At 43.3% G+C, this 23698-nt stretch overlaps 1 protein-coding gene across 2 annotated transcripts in view; it reads left to right on the top strand.

The window, feature by feature from the left end:
* mindy4 (MINDY lysine 48 deubiquitinase 4) overlaps positions 1 to 22457 on the top strand; it is a 291924-nt gene extending 269467 nt beyond the window's left edge. For both annotated transcript variants that reach the window (XM_063044570.1, XM_063044571.1), the window contains one exon: positions 16521 to 22457. In XM_063044570.1, coding sequence (XP_062900640.1) covers positions 16521 to 16569 — 49 coding nt within the window. In that variant the 3' untranslated portion in view covers positions 16570 to 22457. The remainder of the gene's footprint in view (positions 1 to 16520) is intronic.
* The last annotated feature ends 1241 nt before the right edge of the window (positions 22458 to 23698 follow it).

Raw genomic sequence — 23698 nt, 5'->3', positions numbered from 1 at the left:
TGGAAAAGTTACTGGAGAGTAACTTATTCTTGGGGATAAGATTTACTTATATGGGGAGAAACATGGTCTTACGAGGGGCGTGCCAAGATTCTGAGGGGTGAGGAAGAGATTGATAAGGGTAGGGCAGTGGATATTGCCTACATGGACTTTGGTAAAGCATTTGAAAAGGTCTGTGGTGGTAGGCTGATCCAGAAGATTAAGATTGGAATTGTTTTTTTATTGTCTCATGTAACAAAACACAGTGAAAAGCATGTCTTGCATACTGTTCATACAAATCAAATCATTACACAGTGCATTGAGGGAGAACAAGGTAAAACAATAATGTAGAGGAAAGTGTAAAAACTACAGAGGAAGTGCAAAAAATAAAGTGCAAGATTGTAACAATGTAGATTGTGAGGTCATGCATCCATCTTATAGAAGAGATCTGTTCAAAAGTCTGATAACATCTGGATAGAATACATGAGATCTATCGTGATTTGGTAGATTGAATTCAGATTTGGCTTACACAGAGAAGATGGAGTTTAGTTGTGGAAGACTGTAATTCTGACTGGATGGCTATGGCCAGGCAGGTTTCTCAGGTGGTTTGTCATGTGTTTAAACAAATTGGGACAAATTACTCTACAGAATCCTCAATCTGTTGTCTTCCAAATCCATGCCTATATGGGAGCTCTGCATTTATATTGCTTTGCTACAAAAACAAAATGACTGTTATTGAATTCAGAAATGACAATTCATGTACTAATAGTTCCTCCTCCTAGACCTGTCTGCACCTCTAAACCCAACAATTCTACTCCACTGCACCTCTACCATTGTATAGCAGAAACCGAGTGCATTTTTTTGTATCCACCTGTAATTAAGTCCTGCAATGTTAGCTTGCAACACTCCAGGGATCTACTCCTTAGCCACCCTTATTTCTCACATTAAGCCATACAAAACACATCCTCTGATTTTGCATATATGCAAGCTCCAAGCTCCACCTCACTAGTACCTCTCCAGACATCTATCATGCCTCCACATTGTCACACTGCTTTCTGACATCGAGTTCAAAGTAAATTTATCATCAAAGTAGTGTACATATATGTCACTATATACAACCCTGAGATTTATTTTCTTATGGCCATACACAGTAAATACAAAGAAAAACAATAGAATCAATAAAAGAACACACGTAACAAGACAAACAACCATTGTACATAGACAAGCAGCATCTATAGGAAGAGGCGCAGTTGACGTTTCAGGCCGAGACCCGCCTCTTCCTATAGATGCTGCTTGGCCTGCTGTGTTCACCAGCAACTTTGATGTATGTTGCTTGAATTTCCAGCATCTGCAGAATTCCTGTTGATTGTACAAAGACAACTGTGCAATACAAAAAGAAAAAAGAGAGAGAAAATAAATAATAAATAAACAAGCAATAAATATTGAGAACGTGAGATGAAGAGTCCTTGAAATTGTCCATATGTTGTGGGAACAGTTCAATGTTGGGGTGACTGAAATTGAATGAAGTTCTCCCCTCTGGTTCAAGAGCCTGATAGTTGAGGGGTAAAAGCTGTTCCTGAACCTGGTAATGTGGGTCCTGAGGCTCCTGTACACCTTCCTGATGGCAGCAGTAAGGAGCGAGCATGGCCTGAGTGGTCGGGGTCCTTGACAGTGGGTGCAGCTTTCTTGTGACAGTGCTCCATTTAGCTATGCTCAATGGTGGGGAGGGCTTTGTCTGTGATGGATTCTGCTGAATCCACTACTTTTTGTAGGATATACTATTCAAGGGCTTTGGTGTTTCCATATCAGGCCATGATGTAACCAATCTATATATTCTCCACTGAACATCTATAAGTTAAAGTTTTAGAAGACATGCTGAATCTATGCGAACTTTTTAAGAAAGTAGAGGCACTGCCATACTTTCTTTATAATTGCACTTATGTGCTGGACCAACAACAGATCAGCTGAAATGATAACATTGCAGAATTTAAAGTTGCTGATCCTCTCCATCTCTGATCCCCTAGCTCCTGCCGAGTTCCCTCGTCAGTGAGTTTCTCAGTTTGATTATTCCACTTCTTCTGGCCCACTTTCATCATAGATGAAAATTAAGTACAGCTGAGACTGACTGTTCCCTAACTCTTGTTCCTGGGCCTTGGATTCACTGGCCCAACATGTTCAACTCTGCCATGTTATTCCCTGCCTCTTTTTCTGAGTGTGCCTTTCATGAGTGTTATGCCAATCCTGGTTTCTCTAACAAGAGTTTAAATGCTGAAATTTACTTCCTCCCCACCCCGACTCTAAGCATGCATCATCTCCTCCCTTCAGAAGCTCCTTAAAAATTCCCTTTTGACTAAGCTTTTGGCTGTCTGCTCTCAAAACTGCCAGCAGGCTTGTGAAATTTTATTTGACTGCTCTTTGCTTTTGTTGAGTTTGTCTATCTGTCATCCTGGTCTCTTACATTCCTTGTTACTAGTTGGAGCTTTAGCCCAGCACAGTGTAGCAGTAAGTTGTTCAATTCTCGACCATTTTAATGTAGAACACTACAACACAGGTACAGGTACTTCGGCAACAATCTGTGAATCAGTCTAAAATACTCCCATTTACCCGCACGTGATCTATATCCCTCTAAATGGTTCTTCAGTGTTGCCCTCATCTGATTCTACCAACTTACTGGTTGTGTAATATAAACCTCACACTCACACAGCTCCTTAAACCTTTCCCTCTCTCACCTTGTGTGTTCTGGGAAAAAGACCGACCATCCATACTTCATCATTGTGTACATACCTCAGCCTCTGACTCTCCAGAGAAAACGGTCCGAGTTTGTCCAGCCCCTGATACCCTGCATTCTAGCCTGCATTCTAGTAAACCTCTTCCATTCCCTCTCCAGAGTCTCCACTTCCTTCCTCTAGTGTGGCAACTGCTAGTGGTAGATTAGAGTAACATGTACCAAGATACGGTGAAAAGTTTGCCTTGCACACTGTTAATACAGATCCAATCATTACACAGTACATTGAGTTAATGAAGTAAAGCAATAACAATGCAGAATAAAGTGCCAAAGTTACTGAAAAAGTACAGTGCAGGTTAACGATAAAGTGAAAGATCATAACGAGTTAGAACTGCATACAATATTTCAAAGGTGACCTAGCAAAAACTCCTTTAATGTACTATTTCTGTGTTATAGAGTCCCAATTTCATGTGTTTGGCCCATATCACACCAAGGCCCAACCCTACATGTTCCTGTCCAAATGTTTTTTAGTGATACTAGTCAGCCATTTCTTCTGAAAATTCATTCCATATATTCACTATCAACTGCGTGGAAAAGTTGCCCCTCTGATCCCTTTACAATCTCTCCCCTCTCACCCTAAATGTATGCCACATACAGGGCCTATAAAAAGTATTCACCCTCCCCGAGAAGTTTTCATGTTTTATTGTTTTACAACATTGAATCACAATGGGCTTAATTTGATTTTTTTTGACAAGGATCAATAGAAAAGACTCTTCTGTGTCAAAGTGAAAACAAATTTCTACAAATTAGTTTAAATTTATTGCAATTATTAAACACAAAATAATTGATTGCATAATTACTCACCCTCTTCAAGTCAGTATTTAGTAGATGCACCTTTAGTAGCAATTACAGCCTTGAGTCTGTGTGGATAGGTCTGTATCAGCTTTGCACATCTGGCCACTGCAATTTTCCCCCATTCTTCTTTACAAAACTGCTCAAGCTCTGTCAGATTGCATCAGAATTATGAGTGAACAGCCCTTTTCAAGTTCAGCCACAATTTCTGGACTTTGTGGCTGAACTTGTATCTGGACTCTGACTTGGCCACTCCAGAACATTAACGTTGTTGTTCTTTAGCCATTCCTGTGTAGCTGTGGCTTTATGCTTGAGGTCATTGTCTTGCTGGAAGACAAATCTTCTCCCAAGTCACAGTTCTCTTGCAGACGGCATCAGGATTTCCCTGTATTTTGCTGCATTCATTTTACCTTCTACCGTGGCTGACGAGAAGTCAAAGCCAAAGTTAAAGCAAAGGAGAGGGCATACAAGGAAGCAAAAATTAGTGGGAAGACAGAGGATTGGGAAGTTTTTAAAAGCTTACAAAAGGAAACTAAGAAGATCATTAAAAGGGAAAAGATAAACTATGAAAAGAAGCTAGCAAATAATATCAAAGAGGATACTAAAAGCTTTTTCAAGTATATAAAGAGTAAAAGACAGGTGAGAGTAGATATAGGACCGATAGAAAATGATGCTGGAGAAATTGTAATGGGAGATAAGGAGATGGCAGAAGAACTGAACGAATATTTTGCATCAGTCTTCACTGAGGAAGACATCAGTATACCGGACACTCAAAGGTGTCAGGGAAGAGAAGTGTGCGCAGTCACAATTACGACAGAAAAAGTACTCAGGAAGCTGAATAGTCTAAGGGTAGGTAAACCTCCCAGACCAAATGGAATGCACTCTCGTGTTCTGAAGGAAGTAGCTGTGGAGATTGCGGAGGCATTAGCGATGATCTTTCAAAAGTCAATAGATTCTGGCATGGTTCCGGAGGACTGGAAGATTGCAACTGTCACTCCGCTATTTAAGAAGGGGGAAAGGAAGCAAAAAGGAAATTATAGACTGGTTAGCTTGACATCGGTGGTTGGGAAGTTGTTGGAGTTGATTTTCAAAGTTGAGGTTACGGAGTACCTGGAGGCATATGACAAGATAGGCAGAACTCAGCATGGTTTCCTTAAGGGAAAATCCTGCTTGACAAATCTATGGCAATTTTTTGAGGAAATTACAAGTAGGATAGACAAGGGAGATGCAGTGGATGTTGTATATTTGGATTTTCAGAAGGCCTTTGACAAGGTGCAACACATGAGGCTACAACAAGATAAGAACCCATGGAATTACGGGAAAGTTACATACATGGATAGAGTGTTGGCTGATTGGCAGGAAACAGAGAGTGGGAATAAAGGGATCCTATTCTGGTTGGCTGCCGGTTACCAGTGGTGTTCTACAGGGGTCCGTGTTGGGGCCGCTTCTTTTTACATTGTACATCAACGATTTGGATTATGGAATAGATGGCTTTGTGGCTAAGTTTGCTGACGATACGAAGATAGGTGGAGGGGCCGGTAGTGCTGAGGAAACAGAGAGTCTGCAGAGAGACTTGGATAGATTGGAAGAATGGGCAGAGAAGTGGCAAATGAAGTACAATGTTGGAAAGTGTATGGTTATGCACTTTGGCAGAAGAAATAAATGGGCAGACTGTTGTTTAAATGGGAAAAGAATTCATAGTTCTGATATGCAACGGGACTTGGGAGTCCTCGTACAGGATACCCTTAAGATTAACCTCCAGGTTGAGTCAGTAGTGAAGAAGGCGAATGCAATGTTGGCATTCATTTCTAGAGGAATAGAGTATAGGAGCAGGGATGTGATGTTGAGGCTCTATAAGACGCTGGTGAGACCTCACTTGGAGTACTGTGGGCAGTTTTGGACTCCTTATTTAAGCAAGGATGTGCTGATGTTGGAGAGGGTTCAGAGAAGATTCACTACAATGATTCTGGGAATGAGAGGGTTAACATATGAGGAACATTTGTCCGTTCTTGGACTGTATTCCTGGGAGTTTAGAAAAATGAGGGAGGACCTCATAGAAAGATTTCAAATGTTGAAAGGCATGGACAGAGTGGATGTAGCAAAATTGTTTCCCATGGTGGGGGAGTCTAGTACGAGAGGGCATGACTTAAAGATTGAAGGGCGCCCATTCAGAAAAGAGATGCGAAGAAATTTTTTTAGCCAGAGGGTGGTGAATCTATGGAATTTGTTGCCACGGGCAGCAGTGGAGGCCAAGTCATTGGGTGTATTTAAGGCAGAGATTGATAGGTATCTGAGTAGCCAGGGCATCAGAGGTTATGGTGAGAAGGCGGGGGAGTGGGACTAAATGGGAGAATGGATCAGCTCATGATAAGATGGCGGATCAGACTCGATGGGCTGAATGGTTGACTTCTGCTCCTTTGTCTTATGGTCTTATGGTCTTACCTTCCAGGGTAGTTTTCCAGGGCCTGCTGCAGTGAAACATCCCCACAGCATGATGTATCTACCACCATGCTTCACAGTAGGCATGATGTGTAAGACAAACTCCACACTAAACATAGTGTTTAATCTTATAACCAAAAAGCTCAAATTTGGTTTCATCAGACGATAGAATCTTCTTCCAGCTGATTTTAGAGCCTCCCACATGCCTTCTGGCAATCTCTAGCTGAGATTTTAAGTGAGTTTTTTTCAATAGTGGCTTTCTCTTTATCACTCTCCCATAAAGCTGTGACTGGTGAAGCACCCAGCAACAGTTATTATATGCACAGTCTCTCCCATCTCAGACAAGAAGCTTGTAACTCTCCAGAGTTGTCATAGGTCTCTTGGTGGCCTTCCTCGCTAGTCCCCTTCTTGCACAGTCACTCAGTCTTTGAGGACAGCCTGCTCAAGGCAGATTTACAACTGTGCCATATTCTTTCCATTTCTTGATGATTGAGAACTGCACTCCAGGGGGTACTCAGTGACTTGGAAATGTTCTTGTATCCATCTCCTGACTTCTGCTTTCCAATAACCTTCTCACGGAGTTGCTTGGAGTGTTCTTTTGTTTTTGTGGTGTAGTTTTTGCCAGGGTACTGACTCACCAGCAGTTGGACGCCTGCAAAAATACAGGTGTATTTTTACTATAATCAATTGAAATACCTTGACTGAACACGGCAATCTTCATTTAACTGATTATGTGACTTATAAAACAAATTGGCTGCACCAGTGATGATTTGGTGTGTCATATTAAAGGAGGTGAATACTTATGCAATCAATTATTTTGTATTTTTTTATTTGTAATAATGTAGATCACTTTGTAGAGATCTGTTTTCACTTTGATGTGAAAGAGTCTTTTTCTGTTGATCAGTGTCAAAAAAGCCAAATTAAATCCACAATGATTCAATGTTGTAAGACAATAAAACATGAAAACTTCCAAGGGGGGTGAATACTTTAGCTTTGGACGCTCCAATCCTTGGAAAGACCATTGCAGGGACTCTTAGAACATAAGAAATAGCAGCATGTCTGGCCTGCTCTGCCATTGAATAAGATCATGGTCGTGGACTCAGGTCCACTTACCTAACTTTCCCCATTGCTCTTAATTCTCCTGCTATGGAAAAATTGATCTGAATGTGTCTTAAGTATATTTAATTGCTAAACCACTGTGTTATCTAGGAACTAGAAACAGTAAGTAATTTTGGATTTTTGGGATTGCTCTTCCTTTCAATATTATTTACATATTATTTATTTATTTATTTATTTATTGATTGATTGAGATTCAGCACAGATAGGCCCTTCTGGCCCTTCAAGTCACACCACCCAGCAAATCCCCATTTAACACTACTAGCCTAATCATGGGACAGTATTCAATGTCCAATTAACTTAACAACCGGTGAGTCTTTGGACTGTGGGAGGAAACTGGAGCACCCAGAGGAACCCCACATGGTCAAGGTGAGAAGGTACAAACTCCTTACAGACCGTGGCAGGCATTGAACCTGGGGTTGCTGCTACTGTTAAAGTGTTGTGCTGACCACTACGCTACTGTGCCCCTTGACCGTGGTTCTTTATCCGCATTCATTACCCAGTTCCTGTGTTCTGCCCATGTACCTTGATCTCTTCAGCCATAACAACAGTATCTTTCCTTGAATATAGTTAATGGTTTAATGCAACAAATGAAAAAAACTGGCTTGACCTTAATTTCACCACTGTTTGGTGAACAGGTATCATATTATCTCCGTTTCAAATGGCCCATCTCTCATGTCTTTAGGCTGGGATCCATGAATCTGGAATCCCATTATCTGGACATTTTTTTCTTGTATCCAATCTTGTCCAGTTTCATGGGACTTAATAAGTTTCACTGAGGTCATTTTGTGTTTTCCCTGGGGCAAGAACATCCTTCCTCAGATAAGGAGAGCAGAACTGCACGCTAAGCCCAGTGCGGTCGATTAGGTAAAATTCCATTCACACAACAGGCAAAAGAATTCATTGGTGTAAGATATAAAGGGAAATTAACAGAGTAGGTGCTATAAAAAGACATTAGGAGAATGAAGAATCAGGTTTATTATCACTGACATATGTTATGAAGTTTATTGTTTTGTGGCAGCAATACAGTGCAAAACATAAATATTATTAAGTTACAAATAGTGGAAGAATAGAATAGTGAAGCAGTGTTCCTGGGTTCATAGATTATTCAGAAATCTAATCTTAGGGAACAGTGATCATAATATGATCAAGTTCACATTGAAGTTTGAGAAGGAAAAAAGTAAAATCCAATGTGTCGGTATTTCAGTGGAATAAAGGAAATTATAATGGTATGGGAGGGGAATTGGCTAAAGTTGACTGGAAAGGAACAGTACCAGGAAGAACAGCAAAGCAGCAATGCCTGGAATTGCTGCAAAAGATGAAGGAAGTGCCAGACAGATATATTCCAAATAAGAAGAAATTTTTAAAGGGAAGAAGGACACTACCGTGGCTAACAAATGAAGTCAGAGCCAAAGTAAATGCAAAAGAGAGGGCATACAAGGAAGCCAGAACTAGTGGGAAGATAAAGGATTGGGAAGCTTTTAAAAAACTTACAGAAGGAAGCTAAGAAGGTCATTAGGAAGGAAAAGATGAATTATGAAAGGAAGCTGGTGACTAATGTCAAAGAAGGTACTAAAAGCTTTTTAAGTATATAAAGGGTAAAAGTGAGTCGATGGTAGATATAGGACCAATAGAAAATGACATTGGAGATATTGTAATGACAGATGCAGAGATGGCAGAGGAACTGAATGCCTATTTTGCATCAGTCTTCACAGTGGAAGACATTTACAGTATACCGGACATTCAAGAATGTCAGGAAAGTGAAGTTTGTGCTGTGAAAATTACAACTGAGAAGGTGCTCAGAAAGCTTAATGGTCTGAGGGTGGATAAATCTCCTGGACCTGATGGAATGCACCCCTGAGTTCTGAAGAAAGTAGTTGGAGAGATTGCGGAGGCATTAACAATGATCTTTCAAGAATGATAGATTCTGGCATTGTACTGGATGACTGGAAAATTGCAAATGTTACTCCGCTATTTAAGAAGGATGGGAGGCAGCAGAAAGGAAACTCTAGACCTGTTAGCCTGAGATCAGTGGTTGGGAAGTTGTTGGAATCGGTTGTTAGGGATGAGATTATGGAGTACCTGGAGGCACATGACAAGATAGGCCAAAGCCAGCATGGTTTCCTGAAAGAAAACTCCTGCCTGACAAACCTACTGCAATTCTTTGAGGAAATTACAAGCAGGTAGACAAAGGAGATGCAGTGGATGTGGTGTACTTGGATTTTCAGAAGGCCCTTGACAAGGTGACCCACATGAGGCTGCTTTGCAAGATAAGAGCCCATGGAATTACAGGGAAGTTACTAGCATGGGTGGAGCATTGGCTGGTCGGCAGAAAACAGCGAGTGGGAATAAAGGGATCCTATTCTGGCTAGCTGCCGGTTACCAGTGGAGTTCCACAGGGGTCGGTGTTGGAACCGCTGCTTTTTACGATATTTGTCGATGATTTGGACCTTCGGTATTAATGGATTTGTGGCTAAATTTGCGGATGATACAAAGATAGGTGGAGGAGCAAGTAGTGTTGAAGAAACAGAGAGCCTGCAGAGGGCAACACACATCAAAGTTGCTGGTGAACGCAGCAGGCCAGGCAGCATCTCTAGGAAGAGGTGCAGTCGATGTTTCAGGCCGAGACCCTTCGTCAGGACTAACTGAAGGAAGAGTGAGTAAGAGATTTGGAAGTTGGAGGGGGAGATCCAGAATGATAGGAGAATACAGGAAGGGGAGGGATGGAGCCAAGAGCTGGACAGGTGATTGGCAAAAGGGATACGAGAGGATCATGGGACAGGAGGTCTGGGAAGAAAGACAAGGTGGGGGGGGGGAACCCAGAGGATGGGCAAGAGGTATATTCACAGGGACAGAGAGAGAAAAAGGAGAGTGAGAGAAAGAATGTGTGTATAAAAATAAATAACAGATGGGGTACGAGGGGGAGGTGGGGCATTAGCGGAAGTTAGAGAAGTCGATGTTCATGCCATCAGGTTGGAGGCTACCCAGACGGAATATAAGGTGTTGTTCCTCCAACCTGAGCGTGGCTTCGTCTTTACAGTAGAGGAGGCCGTGGATAGACATGTCAGAATGGGAATGGGATGTGGAATTAAAATGTGTGGCCACTGGGAGATTCTGCTTTCTCTGGCGGACAGAGCGTAGGTGTTCAGCAAAGTGGTCTCCCAGTCTGCGTCGGGTCTCGCCAATATATAAAAGGCCACATCGGGAGCACCGGACGCAGTATATCACTCCAGCCGACTCACAGGTGAAGTGTCGCCTCACCTGGAAGGACTGTTTGGGGCCCTGAATGGTGGTAAGGGAGGAAGTGTAAGGGCATGTGTAGCACTTGTTCCGCTTACACGGATAAGTGCCAGGAGGGAGATCAGTGGGGAGGGATGGGGGGGAGGAATGAACAAGGGAGTCACGTAGGGAGCGATCCCTGCGGAAAGCAGGGGAGGGGGAGGGAAAGATGTGCTTAGTGGTGGGATCACGTTGGAGGTGGCGGAAGTTACGGAGAATAATATGTTGGACCCGGAGGCTGGTGGGGTGGTAGGTGAGGACCAGGGGAACCCTATTCCTAGTGGGGTGGCGGGAGGATGGAGTGAGAGCAGATGTATGTGAAATGGGAGAGATGCTTTTAAAAGCAGAGTTGATAGTGGAGGAAGGGAAGCCCCTTTCTTTAAAAAAGGAGGACATCTCCCTCGTCCTAGAATGAAAAGCCTCATCCTGAGAGCAGATGCGGCGGAGACGGAGGAATTGCGAGAAGGGGATGGCGTTTTTGCAAGAGACGGGGTGAGAAGAGGAATAGTTCAGATAGCTGTGAGAGTCAGTAGACCTAATCAGTTCCCCTCTACCACCACTCTGCTCCGTCTAGCGGAATTAGTCCTTACTCTTAATAATTTCTTCTTTGGCTCATCCCACTTCCTCCAAACTAAAGGTGTAGCTATGGGCACCCGTATGGATCCTAGCTATGCCTGCCTTTTTGTTGGCTTTGTGGAACAATCTATGTTCCGTGCCTATTCTGGTATCTGTCCCCCACTTTTCCTTCGCTATATCGACGACTGTATTGGTGCTGCTTCCTGCACGCATGCAGAGCTTGTTGACTTTATTAACTTTGCCTCCAACTTTCACCCTGCCCTCAAGTTTACCTGGTCCACTTCCGACACATCCCTTCGTTTTCTAGATCTTTCTGTCTCTGTCTCTGGAAACAGCTTATCCACTGATGTCTACTATAAGCCTACTGACTCTCACAGTTATCTGGACTATTCCTCTTCTCACCCTGTCTCTTGCAAAAACGCCATCCCCTTCTCGCAATTCCTCCGTCTCCGCCGCATCTGCTCTCAGGATGAGGCTTTTCATTCTAGGACAAGGGAGATGTCCTCCTTTTTTAAAGAAAGGGGCTTCCCTTCCTCCACTATCAACTCTGCTCTTAAACGCATCTCCCCCATTTCACGTACATCTGCTCTCACTCCATCCTCCCGCCACCCCACTAGGAATAGGGTTCCCCTGGTCCTCACCTACCACCCCACCAGCCTCCAGGTCCAACATATTATTCTCCGTAACTTCCGCCACCTCCAACGTGATCCCACCACTAAGCACATCTTTCCCTCCCCCCCCCGCTTTCCGCAGGGATCGCTCCCTACGCGACTCCCTTGTCCATTCATCCTCCCCCCATCCCTCCCCACTGATCTCCCTCCTGGCACTTATCCGTGTAAGCGGAACAAGTGCTACACATGCCCTTACACTTCCTCCCTTACCACCATTCAGGGCCCCAAACAGTCCTTCCAGGTGAGGCGACACTTCACCTGTGAGTCGGCTGGGGTGATATACTGCGTCCAGTGCTCCCGATGTGGCCTTTTATATATTGGCGAGACCCGACGCAGACTGGGAGACCGCTCTGCTGAACACCTACGCTCTGTCTGCCAGAGAAAGCAGGATCTCCCAGTGGCCACACATTTTAACTCCACATCCCATTCCCATTCTGACATATCTATCCACGGCCTCCTCTACTGTAAAGATGAAGCCACACTCAGGTTGGAGGAACAACACCTTATATTCCGTCTGGGTAGCCTCCAACCTGATGGCATGAAAATCAACTTCTCTAACTTCCGCTAATGCCCCACCTCCCCCTTGTACCCCATCTGTTATTTATTTTTTTACACACATTCTTTCTCTCACTCTCCTTTTTCTCCCTCTGTTCCTCTGAATATACCCCTTGCCCATCCTTTGGGTTCCCCCCCGCCTGTCTTTCTTTCCGGACCTCCTGTCCCATGATCCTCTTGTATCCCTTTTGCCAATCACCTGTCCAGCTCTTGGCTCCATCCCTCCCCCTCCTGTCTTCTCCTATCATTTTGGATATCCCCCTCCCCCTCCAAATTTCAAATCTCTTACTCACTCTTCCTTCAGTTAGTCCTGACGAAGGGTCTTGGCCTGAAACGTCGACTGTACCTCTTCCTAGAGATGCTGCCTGGCCTGCTGCGTTCACCAGCAACTTTGATGTGTGTTGCTTGAATTTCCAGCATCTGCAGAATTCCTGTAGCCTGCAGAGAGACTTAGATAGTTTAGGGGAATGGGCAAAGAAGTGGCAAATGAAATACAATATGGGAAAGTGTATGGTCATGCACTTTGGTGGAAGAAATAAATGGGCAGACTGTTATTTAGATGGAGAAAGAATTTAAAATGCAGAGGTACAAAGGGACTTGGGAGCCCTTGTGCAAGATACCCTAAAGGTTAACCTCCAGGGGGTTATGAAGAAGGCGAATGCAATATTGGCATTCATTTCTAGAGGCACAGAAAATAAGAGCAGGGATGTGGTGTTGAGCCTCTATAAGGCACTCACGAGACCACATTTGGAGTATTGTCTGCAGTTTTGGGCTCCGTATTTTAGAAAGGATATACCGACATTGGAGAGGGTTCAGAGAAGATTCACAAGAATGATTCCAGGAATGAAGGGGTTATCGTATGAGGAACGTCGGGCAACTCTTGGGCTGTATTCCCTGGAGTTCTGGAGATTTGGGGGGGTGGGTTCTCATGGAAACACTCCGAATGTTAAAAGGCCTGAACAGATTAGATATGGCGGTTATTTGTTTCATGTAGCACCATGGTCCTGGAGGAACGTTGTTTTGTTTTTACTGTGTACTGTACCAGCAGTTTATGGTCAAAATGACAATAAACTTGACTTATTTCCCATGGTAGGGGATTCTAGGACAAGAGGGCATGACATCAGGATTGAAGGACGTCTATTTAGAACAGAGAAATTACTTTAGTCAGCGGGTGATAAACCTGTGGAATTTGTTGCCACGAATGGCTGTGGAGGTTAAGTTTTTGCGTGTACTTAAGGCGGAGATAGATAGGTTAGATTAGATTATGAGGACACGCAGTCCACTTTTATTGTCATTTCATAATGCATGCGTTAAGAAATGATACAATGTTCCTCCGGTGTGATATCACAGAAACACAAGACAGACCAAGACTGAAAAACTGACAAAAACCACATAATTATAACATATAGTTACAACAGTGCAAGCAATACCGTAACTTGATGAAGATCAGGGCATGGTAAAAAAAGTTCAAAGTCTCTCGAAAGTCCCATCATCTCACGCAGACGGTTGAAGGGAGAAAACGCTCCCTGCCATGAGCTCCCAGCACCGCAAACTTGCCGATGCTGTATCCTGGAAGCACCCGACCACAGTCCGACTCTGAGTCGTCCGAAAACTTTGAGCCTCCGACCAGCCCTCCGACACCAAGTACCATCTCTGCTGAACGCTTCGACCCCAGCCCCGGCCGCCAGCGACAGGCAAAAGCTGAGGATTTTGGGGCTTCCCTCCGGAGATTCTCGATCGCACAGTAGCAGCGGCAGTGAACCAGGCATTTCAGAAGTTTCTCCAGATGTTCCTCCGTGCTTCTCACGTCTGTCTCCATCAAATCAGAAATACGATATCATTTCACCGGAGAGGCCGCACGCGCTGCGTTGGACCGCCATCTTCTCCTCCCGCCATCAACGGTTCTTGATTAGCCAAGGCATCAAGGAGTTTGGGGTGAAAGCAGGGGAGTGGGGATGACTGGAAAAATTGGATCAGCCCATGATTGAATGGTGGAGCATACTTGATGGGCTGAATAGCCCACTTCTGTTCCTATATCTTATGGTCTAATCGCAAAGTGAAGAAGCTGTTCCAGAATCAGTGAATATGGGTCTTCAGGCTTCTCTATATCATTACGCCCACCCCCCCGCCCGATGGTAGAAATCAGAATCATAATTAAATAAGTATTGCAAAAACAGAGTAAGAAAAAAGTGAGGTAGTGTACAAGGGTTCATTGTCCATTCAGAAATCTGATGGCAGTGGGGAAGAAGCTGTTCCTGAAATGTTGAATGTGCCTTCAGGCTTCTGTACCTTCTCCTGATGGTAGCAATGAGAAGAGGACATGTCCTGGGTGTTAGGAATCCTTAATGATGGATGCTGCCTTCTTGAGGCATTGCCTTTTGAAGATGTCTTCAATGCTGGGGAGGCCGGTGTCCATGATTGAGCTGGCTGAGTTTGCAACTTCCTGCAGCTTTTTCTGATCCTGTGCAGTAGCCTCTCCATATGGTGTAACCAGTTAGAATGCTCTCTACAGTACATCTGTCAAAATTTGCAGGAGTCTTTGGTGACTTACCAAATTTCCTCATGAATATAGCAACCGTCTTCATGCATTGTTTATAATTGCATCGAAATGCTGGGCCCAGTTTAGATCTTCAGAGATGTTGACACACAGGAAACTGCTCAACCTTTCCACTCCTAATCCCTCGATGAGTTCTTGTGAATGTTTCCTCCACTTCCCCTTCCTCAAGTCCACATTCAGTTCCTTTATGCAAGTTGTTGTCGTAACACCACATGAGCTGATCTATCTCACTCCTGTACACCTCCTTGTGACCATCTAAAATTCTGCCAACAGAAGTTGTATAATCAGCAAATTTATAGATGATGTCTGAGCTGGGCTATGCAGCTTAGGTGAGCCGCTGTTGATTGTCGGTGAGAAGGAGATGCTATTTCTGATCTGCATGGACTGTGGTGGCCTGATGAGGAAGTCAAGGATCCATCCAGTTGCAGATGGAGGTACAGAGGCCCAGGTTTTGGAGCTTGTTGATTATCACTGAGGGTATCTTGATGTTGAGCACTGAGCTAGTAAACAGCAGACTGACATGGGTATTGCTATTTTCCGGGTGAGAAGAGAGGAGTACTCTTAGCTCATTGGAGATGTAGTCTTAGTATAATAGGTATGTCATTTAAAACAGAAAGGACCATTTTTTAATAAGCGTATCTTGGTGCTGGGTATTAAATCATTGATTATATTTAATCCTGTACACAATAATTCATTATGCTGAATGGCTCAGTTTGCTTAAGTAGTTACACAAGCTGTTGCTGCTAATTTAATGTTACAGAACAATAGTAATATTGAAATGTTTTAAGAGAGTTTGAGACAAGCATAATGTTTCTTCTGACCACATATGAAGTGGATTTAACACAAGTGTATGACTTATTTACTACTGTGTTGTCTGGCATAGAGCAAGGGGAGGTGCAATAGCATAGTGGTTAGCATATCTCTGCAGTGCCAACTGTAAGATCAGTCTCCTACTCCCGTCACTGTTCGTAAGTTTTCCCCGTGACCTTGTGGGTTTCCTCCGGGTGCACCGATTTCCTTTCACTGTCCAATATCGTCGGGTTAGGGTTAGTAAGTTGTGGGCATGCATAGTCATAGTCATACTTTATTGATCCCGGGGGAAATTGGTTTTCATTACAGTTGCACCATAAATAATAAATAGTAATAGAACCATAAATAGTTGAATAGTAATATGTAAATTATGCCAGTAAATTATGAAATAAGTCCAGGACCAGCCTATTGGCTCAGGGTGTCTGACCCTCCAAGGGAGGAGTTGTAAAGTTTGATGGCCACAGGCAGGAATGACTTCCTATGACGCTCTGTGTTGCATCTGGGTGGAATGAGTCTCTGGCTGAATGTACTCCTGTGCCCACCCAGTACATTATGTAGTGGATGGGAGACATTGTCCAAGATGGCATGCAACTTGGACAGCATCCTCTTTTCAGACACCACCGTCAGAGAGTCCAGTTCCATCCCCACAACATCACTGGCCTTACGAATGAGTTTGTTGATTCTGTTGGTGTCTGCTACCCTCAGCACACAACAGCAAACATGATAGCAAACATGAAATTGGTATATTGGTACTGGATGCATGGTGACTGTTGCGGGTTGCCCTCGGCACAATCCTCACTAATCAGAATCTGAATTTCAGTGGCTTTCATTGTATGTTTTAATGTACATGTGACAAATAAAGCTATTCTAATCTAATCTAAGAAACCTGAACATGATTGTATTCATCTGTGAGGGAGGAGATTTTTGGTTAAAACGTTGTCTTCTGTGCATTATATTTGTTTAGGTGGAAAGGAGCGTTTGTAGATTGGAATGGAACAGAACCCATCCTGTGACATGGTGGACCACGAGCTCCAGAGTGAATTTGGGAACCTGTGCCTCGCAATTGAAAGGTGTAGGAACCACGCAGCAGCAACGCCTTTGCTTCTATAATGCCACAGATGATATCAGGAGAGGCCTTCAACTTTCTCTGTCGTCGGGTGGCACATAATAACACCTCCATCCATTAATTTCCCTCATTTCCTCTGATTGTGGACCAGGGTTGGGGGTGGGAGGTGGTGATTGTAACCCTAAGGCGTACACCAGGGAAGGTTGCGAACTAGGCACCAGCCTGTCCCACGGATAAGATGCCAGAATATGATGCACCTCATGGTTATGCATCTTAAGTCATTTAAATGATGTCCTGGGATAGGAGGCCTTCCTGTTTGCCATCAACTTAAGACTTGCAGTGAAATGTGGGTGTGTTAAGAATGATCAGTAGATTGAGTGGGGTCATTGGGAAGAGTGAACCTCCTCTGGCAATGCCTCAAGGTATGAAGGTGAACACTGCACTAATACCTTAATCCAACTTTCTCTCCAGTGTCATCTTGGACTTAACAAATGCAACGTTAAAGTGTTGCATGAGTCAATTAACATTTTTGAAATTAGTGAAGTAGGAATTTGGTCTGAAGCCAAATTGTCCTGTTGGCATTATGTCTCCCCAGGTGTCTGATTTGATGGGAGACGATAGAGTCACAGTTCCTTAAACCGAGTCAGCAAAAACCCTTTACCTGATCAGCTACCATAATAGTGCTTTTGTGGCTGACTATAGTAATGCTTAGCTCATTCATTGACTGTTTAGATCATGAGCAGCACCTATGATTTCCATCTGTTTGGGTGGGGTTCATAGATAGTAATGTAAACCGTAAAGAAAAGCAGTCAATACAGACCAGATGTCCAACCCTATTAAACTAGGCGAGTCTTTCTTGTCATGCCTTCACTGCTCTGACTGGTGTGAGGGTTGGGGGATGATGTACACCTTCTCTTCTGTCGTGGTTCACAGGTACCTCTTGAGACTGAACGGACAAGGTGGCAGTGAAAGTTGGGGAAGGTGATGGAAGTGTGGATGGTGGTTGAGATGGAGAAAGATCTTGGTGACACAGATCTGGAATACCACAGTGATGCTGCGGAAATGGAGAGAGAAGAAACGCTTGTCCAGGTGTCACGTCAAGTGTGAGTGTCAGCTCCCGACGCACCAGTATGGACTGGTGGTAACACCATACTGAGCAGAGCCTGCTCAGTGCCACCTGCATTAGACCCATCCAGGTTCTTAAACAGTTGTTGGGCTTATGGATCCACCACAGGTATTTGAAAAGCTACTTCTACTAATGCAGTGTACCTGAATGTGAACACAGTTTAGCTGTGAGAAGTTGATCACTTAAATTAGACCATTTCCTCCAACGAGGACCAATTTCTCACTTGTGGTCTTGTAGACAGCAGAGAAAGGGTAACAACAAATCCCGTAATTAACTATGGACTTTGCTGACGATGTAGCCAGAAGACCCTAACATTATTGTTTTCACGAAAGCTAGAGTACTTCCGAGAGTAAGGTATAGTTAGTTTTGCAAATTGTTCCCATTTACTAGTCAATTTTTTTGCTCTATATCCTTAGTGTCACTGCTTCAAGGAAGTGTCTTTCCCCACTTTAAGCAAACAGAGTGTACTGCTGGACACTATATATTGTGGGATTTATTTTGCCTTGGTTAAGAACTTGCCATTCATGATATACAAGTGGATGTAAAAGATCCTAGGCACTTCTCGAAAAGTGGTGCCTCTTTATAACTTGTCTTGGCCGGCATTCATTACCATAAGACCATAAGACAAAGGAGCACATTTAGGCCATTTGGCCCATTGAGTCTGCTCTACTATTTTATTATAGCTGATTTATTACCCCTGTCAATCCCATTCTTCTGCCTTCTCCCCACAACCTTTGATACCCTGACTAATCAAGAACCTATCAACCTCAGATTTAAATATACTTATTGACTTGGCCTCCACAACTGTCTGCGGCAATGAATTCCACAGATTCACCACCCTCTGGCTAAAGAAATTCCTCCTCATCTCTGTTCTAATTGGACATCCCTCTATTCTGATACTGTGCCTTCTGGTCTTAGACTTGTCCACTATAAGAAACATCCTCTCCATGTCCACTCTATCTAGGTTTTTTCAATATTCGTTAGGTTTCAATGAGATGCCCTTCATTCTTTTAAACTCCAGCGAGTACAGGCCTACAGCCATCAAAAGCTCCTCAAAGAGGTCTTTTGCACCAATTTTCTTCCAATTTAGAAAATAATCTATGCCTCCGTTTCTTCTACCAAAGTGCATGACTATATACACTTCCATACCCTTATTCCATCTGCCACTTCTTTGCCCATTCTCCCAATCTGTTTAAGTCCTTCTGCAGACTCCCTGTTTCCTCAGCACTATCTGCCATTCCATCTGTCTCTGTAGCACCTACAAGCTTGCCATAAAGCCATCAATTCCATGTGAAAGCATGAAAAGAAGTGGTCTCAACACCTATCCTTGGAACAGCACTTAGTCACTGACAGCCAACCAGAAAAGTCCCCTTTATCCCCACTCTTTTTCTCCCAGCAGTCAGCCAATTTTTTTTTAACCATACTCATATCTTGTCTGTAATATCATAGGCCCTGATCTTGTTTAGCAGACTTATGTGCGGCACTTTGTCAAAGACCTTCTGAAAATCCAAATAAACAACATCCACTGACTGTCCTTTGTCTATCCTGCTTGTTATTTCCTCAAAAGAATTCCAACAAATTGGTCAGGCAAGATTTTCCCTGAAGGAAACATTGCTGACTTTGGCCTCCATTATCATGTGCCTCCAAGTACCCTGAAACCTGATACTTAACAATCAACACCAATATCTTCCGAATCACTGAGGTCAGGCTAACTGGCCTACAATCTCCTTTCTTCTGTCTTTCTCCTTTCTTAAGAAGTGGAGTGACATTTGCTGTTTTCCAGTCCTCAGGAACCTTCACGGACCAATTTAGCCAAAACAAGTTATTGTCTTTGTATTATTTATATTTGGACCCTTCCTGTGCAAATGGGCTATCTTTGAAAAAAAACAAATGTTCATGAGCCAGGACACAGTGGGATATCCTTGGCAGTGTGAAATTCGTTAAGTGACACCAGCCTTGTTCTAATTACTTCCTTTCCTATGCTCGAGTAAGTCCAGCCTCTGCCATATTCCTCTCGGGGCCAACAGACATCTCTGAGCTCCCATCCCAAATTCCACACAATCCTTTGGGACAGACCTTGGTGCTGCCACTTTCTGGCAAGGAAACAAGGCTGCTCGATGTAACTGAGGCATGGTTGTGAGCAAGTCTGCCTTGTGTTTGTGCGCCAGCTACTTAATTCCCTATGTTTAGATGTGATCTCTTGTTAAAGAGCCCTTCAAACATGACCCATCTTTGACAGAAACAATAGCAACTCTATAATCAGCTTATACTTTCTGAATTTGATATATATACCTGCAAATGTTTGCATAACAGGAAGCTTGTACTAATTTTGGTATTTATTTTCTCTTAAGTGGTTACCAAGCATTTAAGCTGCTGCCCAAGCATAGGTCAAGTCTAGTGTATGTTACACTGAGAGTGGCTAATGTGTTTGGTATGTCCCATTGCTTTAGGTTGTTTGGAACAATAGATCTAATGTATTATCTACACAGATAAATATCTCTTTAGATATTTATTTCTTCCTGGAGCCAGGCAGTGAGAAACTCTGCTCTGGCATTATAGTAAAATAATGCTGTGGATTTCAATCTTGTTTACAAGTCTAAATGAACTTAACTTGATTCATTGGAAGCATGTGCCACTTTACATATCAATTATGTAACAAGAACTGCATAAATTGAAAGAGCACAGGAGATGAGGCACTTGACTAATTCCTGTGCTGTTTGATTATGTTCCTTATGAAACAATCGCTGAGTGGATGGATCTATGACCCATTGAATATACTCAACAATTTGTTTCTTTGTGACTCAGTCATGCAGACAACACATCGACTACTAAACTGTACCCTAAATAACCTCCATTTCCACTCCCATGTCAAGTTTAATTTGATTTTCTCATGGATACTGTGTAATATTCATTCAGTGAGAATCATTCAGTCATTTTTGCAAATCTGAAAATGGCCCAGTTTCTGCACTGGGTCTGTGACAGACTCTGCAGAGTAATCACAACTTGTTTGCCTCCCAGCTTGGCCTGCTCACTCTGGGCTGAAGTACTTATTCATGAGGAACTGAATGCACGCACAGAGGGTGTATTGAGCAGTATATATGCAGCTTGGTTCAGCTGCTACATACAAAGCACCAGTGGAATCGAGTGGGCCGCATCTATGGAGGGAGATGGACAGTCGATGTTTTGGGTCGAGACACTGCATCTGGACTAGTGAAGAAGTTTAAATCTGCTCTTTGGGATTTTAGTGAGACTCTCTCTCACTGCTCCCCCTCTGATCTCTGCTGCTCGCTGGATCTTCTCCTTCCCCTCCCCCTGACCTTATTCTTCCCCCTTCCTTTCCAATCTTGATGAAAGGTCTCGGCTCAAAATATCAACTCAGTTCCTCTCCATGCATGCTGCCTGACCTGCTGAGTGAGTGTGGCTCCTGACACTGAGGTGAAAAGAGTAAAACTCATCTGAAGCCACTTGCAAACTCTGTTGAGATGTTATTAGCATTTTTCTTGGGTGGAGGTGACACAGCTGCTCCAGAAAAAAATAGCAATTTCCATGGATCTTTTGACGGTACCTTGGGTGAATGCACAGCCTAATTTCCACCCATACTTCTACCTTCTGCTAAATCTGGACGCAGAACAGGTGGATCAGTGAGGAAACTCGGACTGGTATCCTCTGATCACCCAGGCACTCTCCTTACTGCTGTCTCTCAGGCCTTGAGGGCTGGATTGGTAACATAGCAGTCGCTTGACAATAAATAATTGTTCATGCCATACTTGTGGGAAACGAGATGATTTCTATATAAAAAGAGATTTGTCACTGACTATTCTTCAGAAGTACATATTGCCTCCCAAAGTCGTGAACAGTATTGAAGTAAATTTCATCATATCTTTTAAGTGTCTATAACAAAGAATACGAGCGAGAAGAATGAGACTAAATCAATAGCTCTTTCAAAGCAACCTGACAATGCAGCAGTGGCCTTCCCCTTTGTTGTCCGTTCTGCCATTCAAAGGTATTGGCAAATGGCAGCCAGAAAGATATTGTTTAGAAGTACACACTCAGTGGCCACTTTATTAGGTATCTTCTGTACCTATTGAAGTGACCACAAAGTGTATGTTTGTGGTCTGCTGCAGCTTCTGCATCCACTTAATGTTCGAAATGGCGAAGGGTTCTGGCCCGAAACGTTGACCGATCTTTTCCACGGATGCTGCCTGACCTGCTGAGTTCCTCCAGCGTGTTGTGAGCGTTGCTTTGACCCCAGCATCTGCAGGGTATTTTGTGTTTAACATTGGAAATGCTCTTCGCTTAGAGATGGTCTTCTGCACAGCACTGTTGTGACATGTGGTTAATTGAGTTATTGTCACCTTCCTGTCAGCTTCAACCAGTCTAGCCATTCTCTTCACCTCTCTCATTAACAAGGTGTTTTTACCCACAGAACTGCCACTCACTAGATGTTTGTTGTTTTTCTCTGTAAACTCTAGGTGTTGTGTGTGAACATTCCAGGAGATCAGTTTCTGAGATACTCAAACCATCCGTCTGGCTCCAATAATTATTCCATCGTCAAAGTCACTTAGATCACATTTCTTCTCCATTCTGATGTTTGGGCTGAACAACAACCGAACCTCTTGACCATGTCTGTTGGTCTTGTGCATTGAGTTGCTGCCACATGGTTGACTGACTAGATACGCAAACACGAGGAAATCTGCAGATGCTGGAATTTCAAGCAACACACATAAAAGCTGCTGGTGAACGCAGCAGGCCAGGCAGCATCTATAGGAAGAGGTGCAGTCGACATTTCAGGCTGAGACCCTTCGTCAGGACTTCGAACAGTCTCGGCCCAAAACGTTGACTGTACCTCTCCCTAGAGATGCTGTCTGGCCTGCTGCGTTCACCAGCAACTTTGATGTGTGTTGACTGATTAGGTATTTGTATTTATCAGCAGGTGTACAGGAGTACCTAATAAAGTGGCTACTGAGTGTATTTCTAAAGTTACCATACCAGCTTTCGTGGGTTTTAAATTAAATCTGCTTAGTATTGGAACATGTACTGAGATACAGTGAAAAATCCATAGATCATTTCAATGCAACAGTACATTGAGATATTACAAGGTAAAACAATAACAGAATGTGGATTAGGATATAGAATATAGAAGTGTATGAAATATATGGAGTAGAGTAAGGGGTTGAGGACGGCACCAGTGTTGAAAATAATCCTGGCAGAGGTGTTGGTGCCATGGCGTTGGAACTGAACTCCAAAATCTGACACTATTACAGCTTGGAGCATCAGAGTTCAGTTCTGATGCCATCTATACAGAGTTTGTACGTTCTCCCATGTTCCAAAGATGTACCAGTTAGTAGGTTATTGGGTCATTGTAAATTGTCCTGTGATTAGGCTGGTGTTAAATAGGTGGGTTGCTGGGTAGTGCAGCTCGTTGGGCTGGAAGAACCTGCTCCGCACTGTCTCCAAATAAAGAAATATCTTTGCGGTCTGGTGGTCAGGAAGCCAAGGACCCAGTGTTAAGTCCTGGTCTGGAGATGCATTTGCTTGAAATTATTTTATTGGAGGTAGTATAGTCTTAACAATAGTCCATTGTAGTTGTCCTTGCTGTCCAGATGTTCCCGAGGAGTGTAGGTTCATAGACCTGTTTCTTAACTTTCTATCGAGGTTTCTGTGATTGCTGATGTGATTTCAGCTGAAATTGATGGACAGTTGTGCAGTATTAATACTATTTTCTCTGAGGTTTCTCAAATCACCTTAATAAGCCTTGGCTTGTGGAATCAGAAAACACATGTTCCAACCCATAATTCAGGTTAAGTAAGGGTATATTCTTTCCACTGACAACATGGTTGGGACTTCGCAAAAGAATCAGGCCTAGATAAAAATTTTCCAGCCTTGTGAGTTACTCACATTTGGAATCCACTATAGGAAAGAGAGATGGAAGCAGACTGAATAATTTTCA

The sequence above is a fragment of the Mobula hypostoma genome, chromosome 3 (assembly GCF_963921235.1).
Source record: "Mobula hypostoma chromosome 3, sMobHyp1.1, whole genome shotgun sequence".
In the NCBI taxonomy this organism is placed as follows: Eukaryota; Metazoa; Chordata; class Chondrichthyes; order Myliobatiformes; family Myliobatidae; genus Mobula; species Mobula hypostoma.
This window is presented reverse-complemented; position numbering and strand designations above follow the sequence as displayed.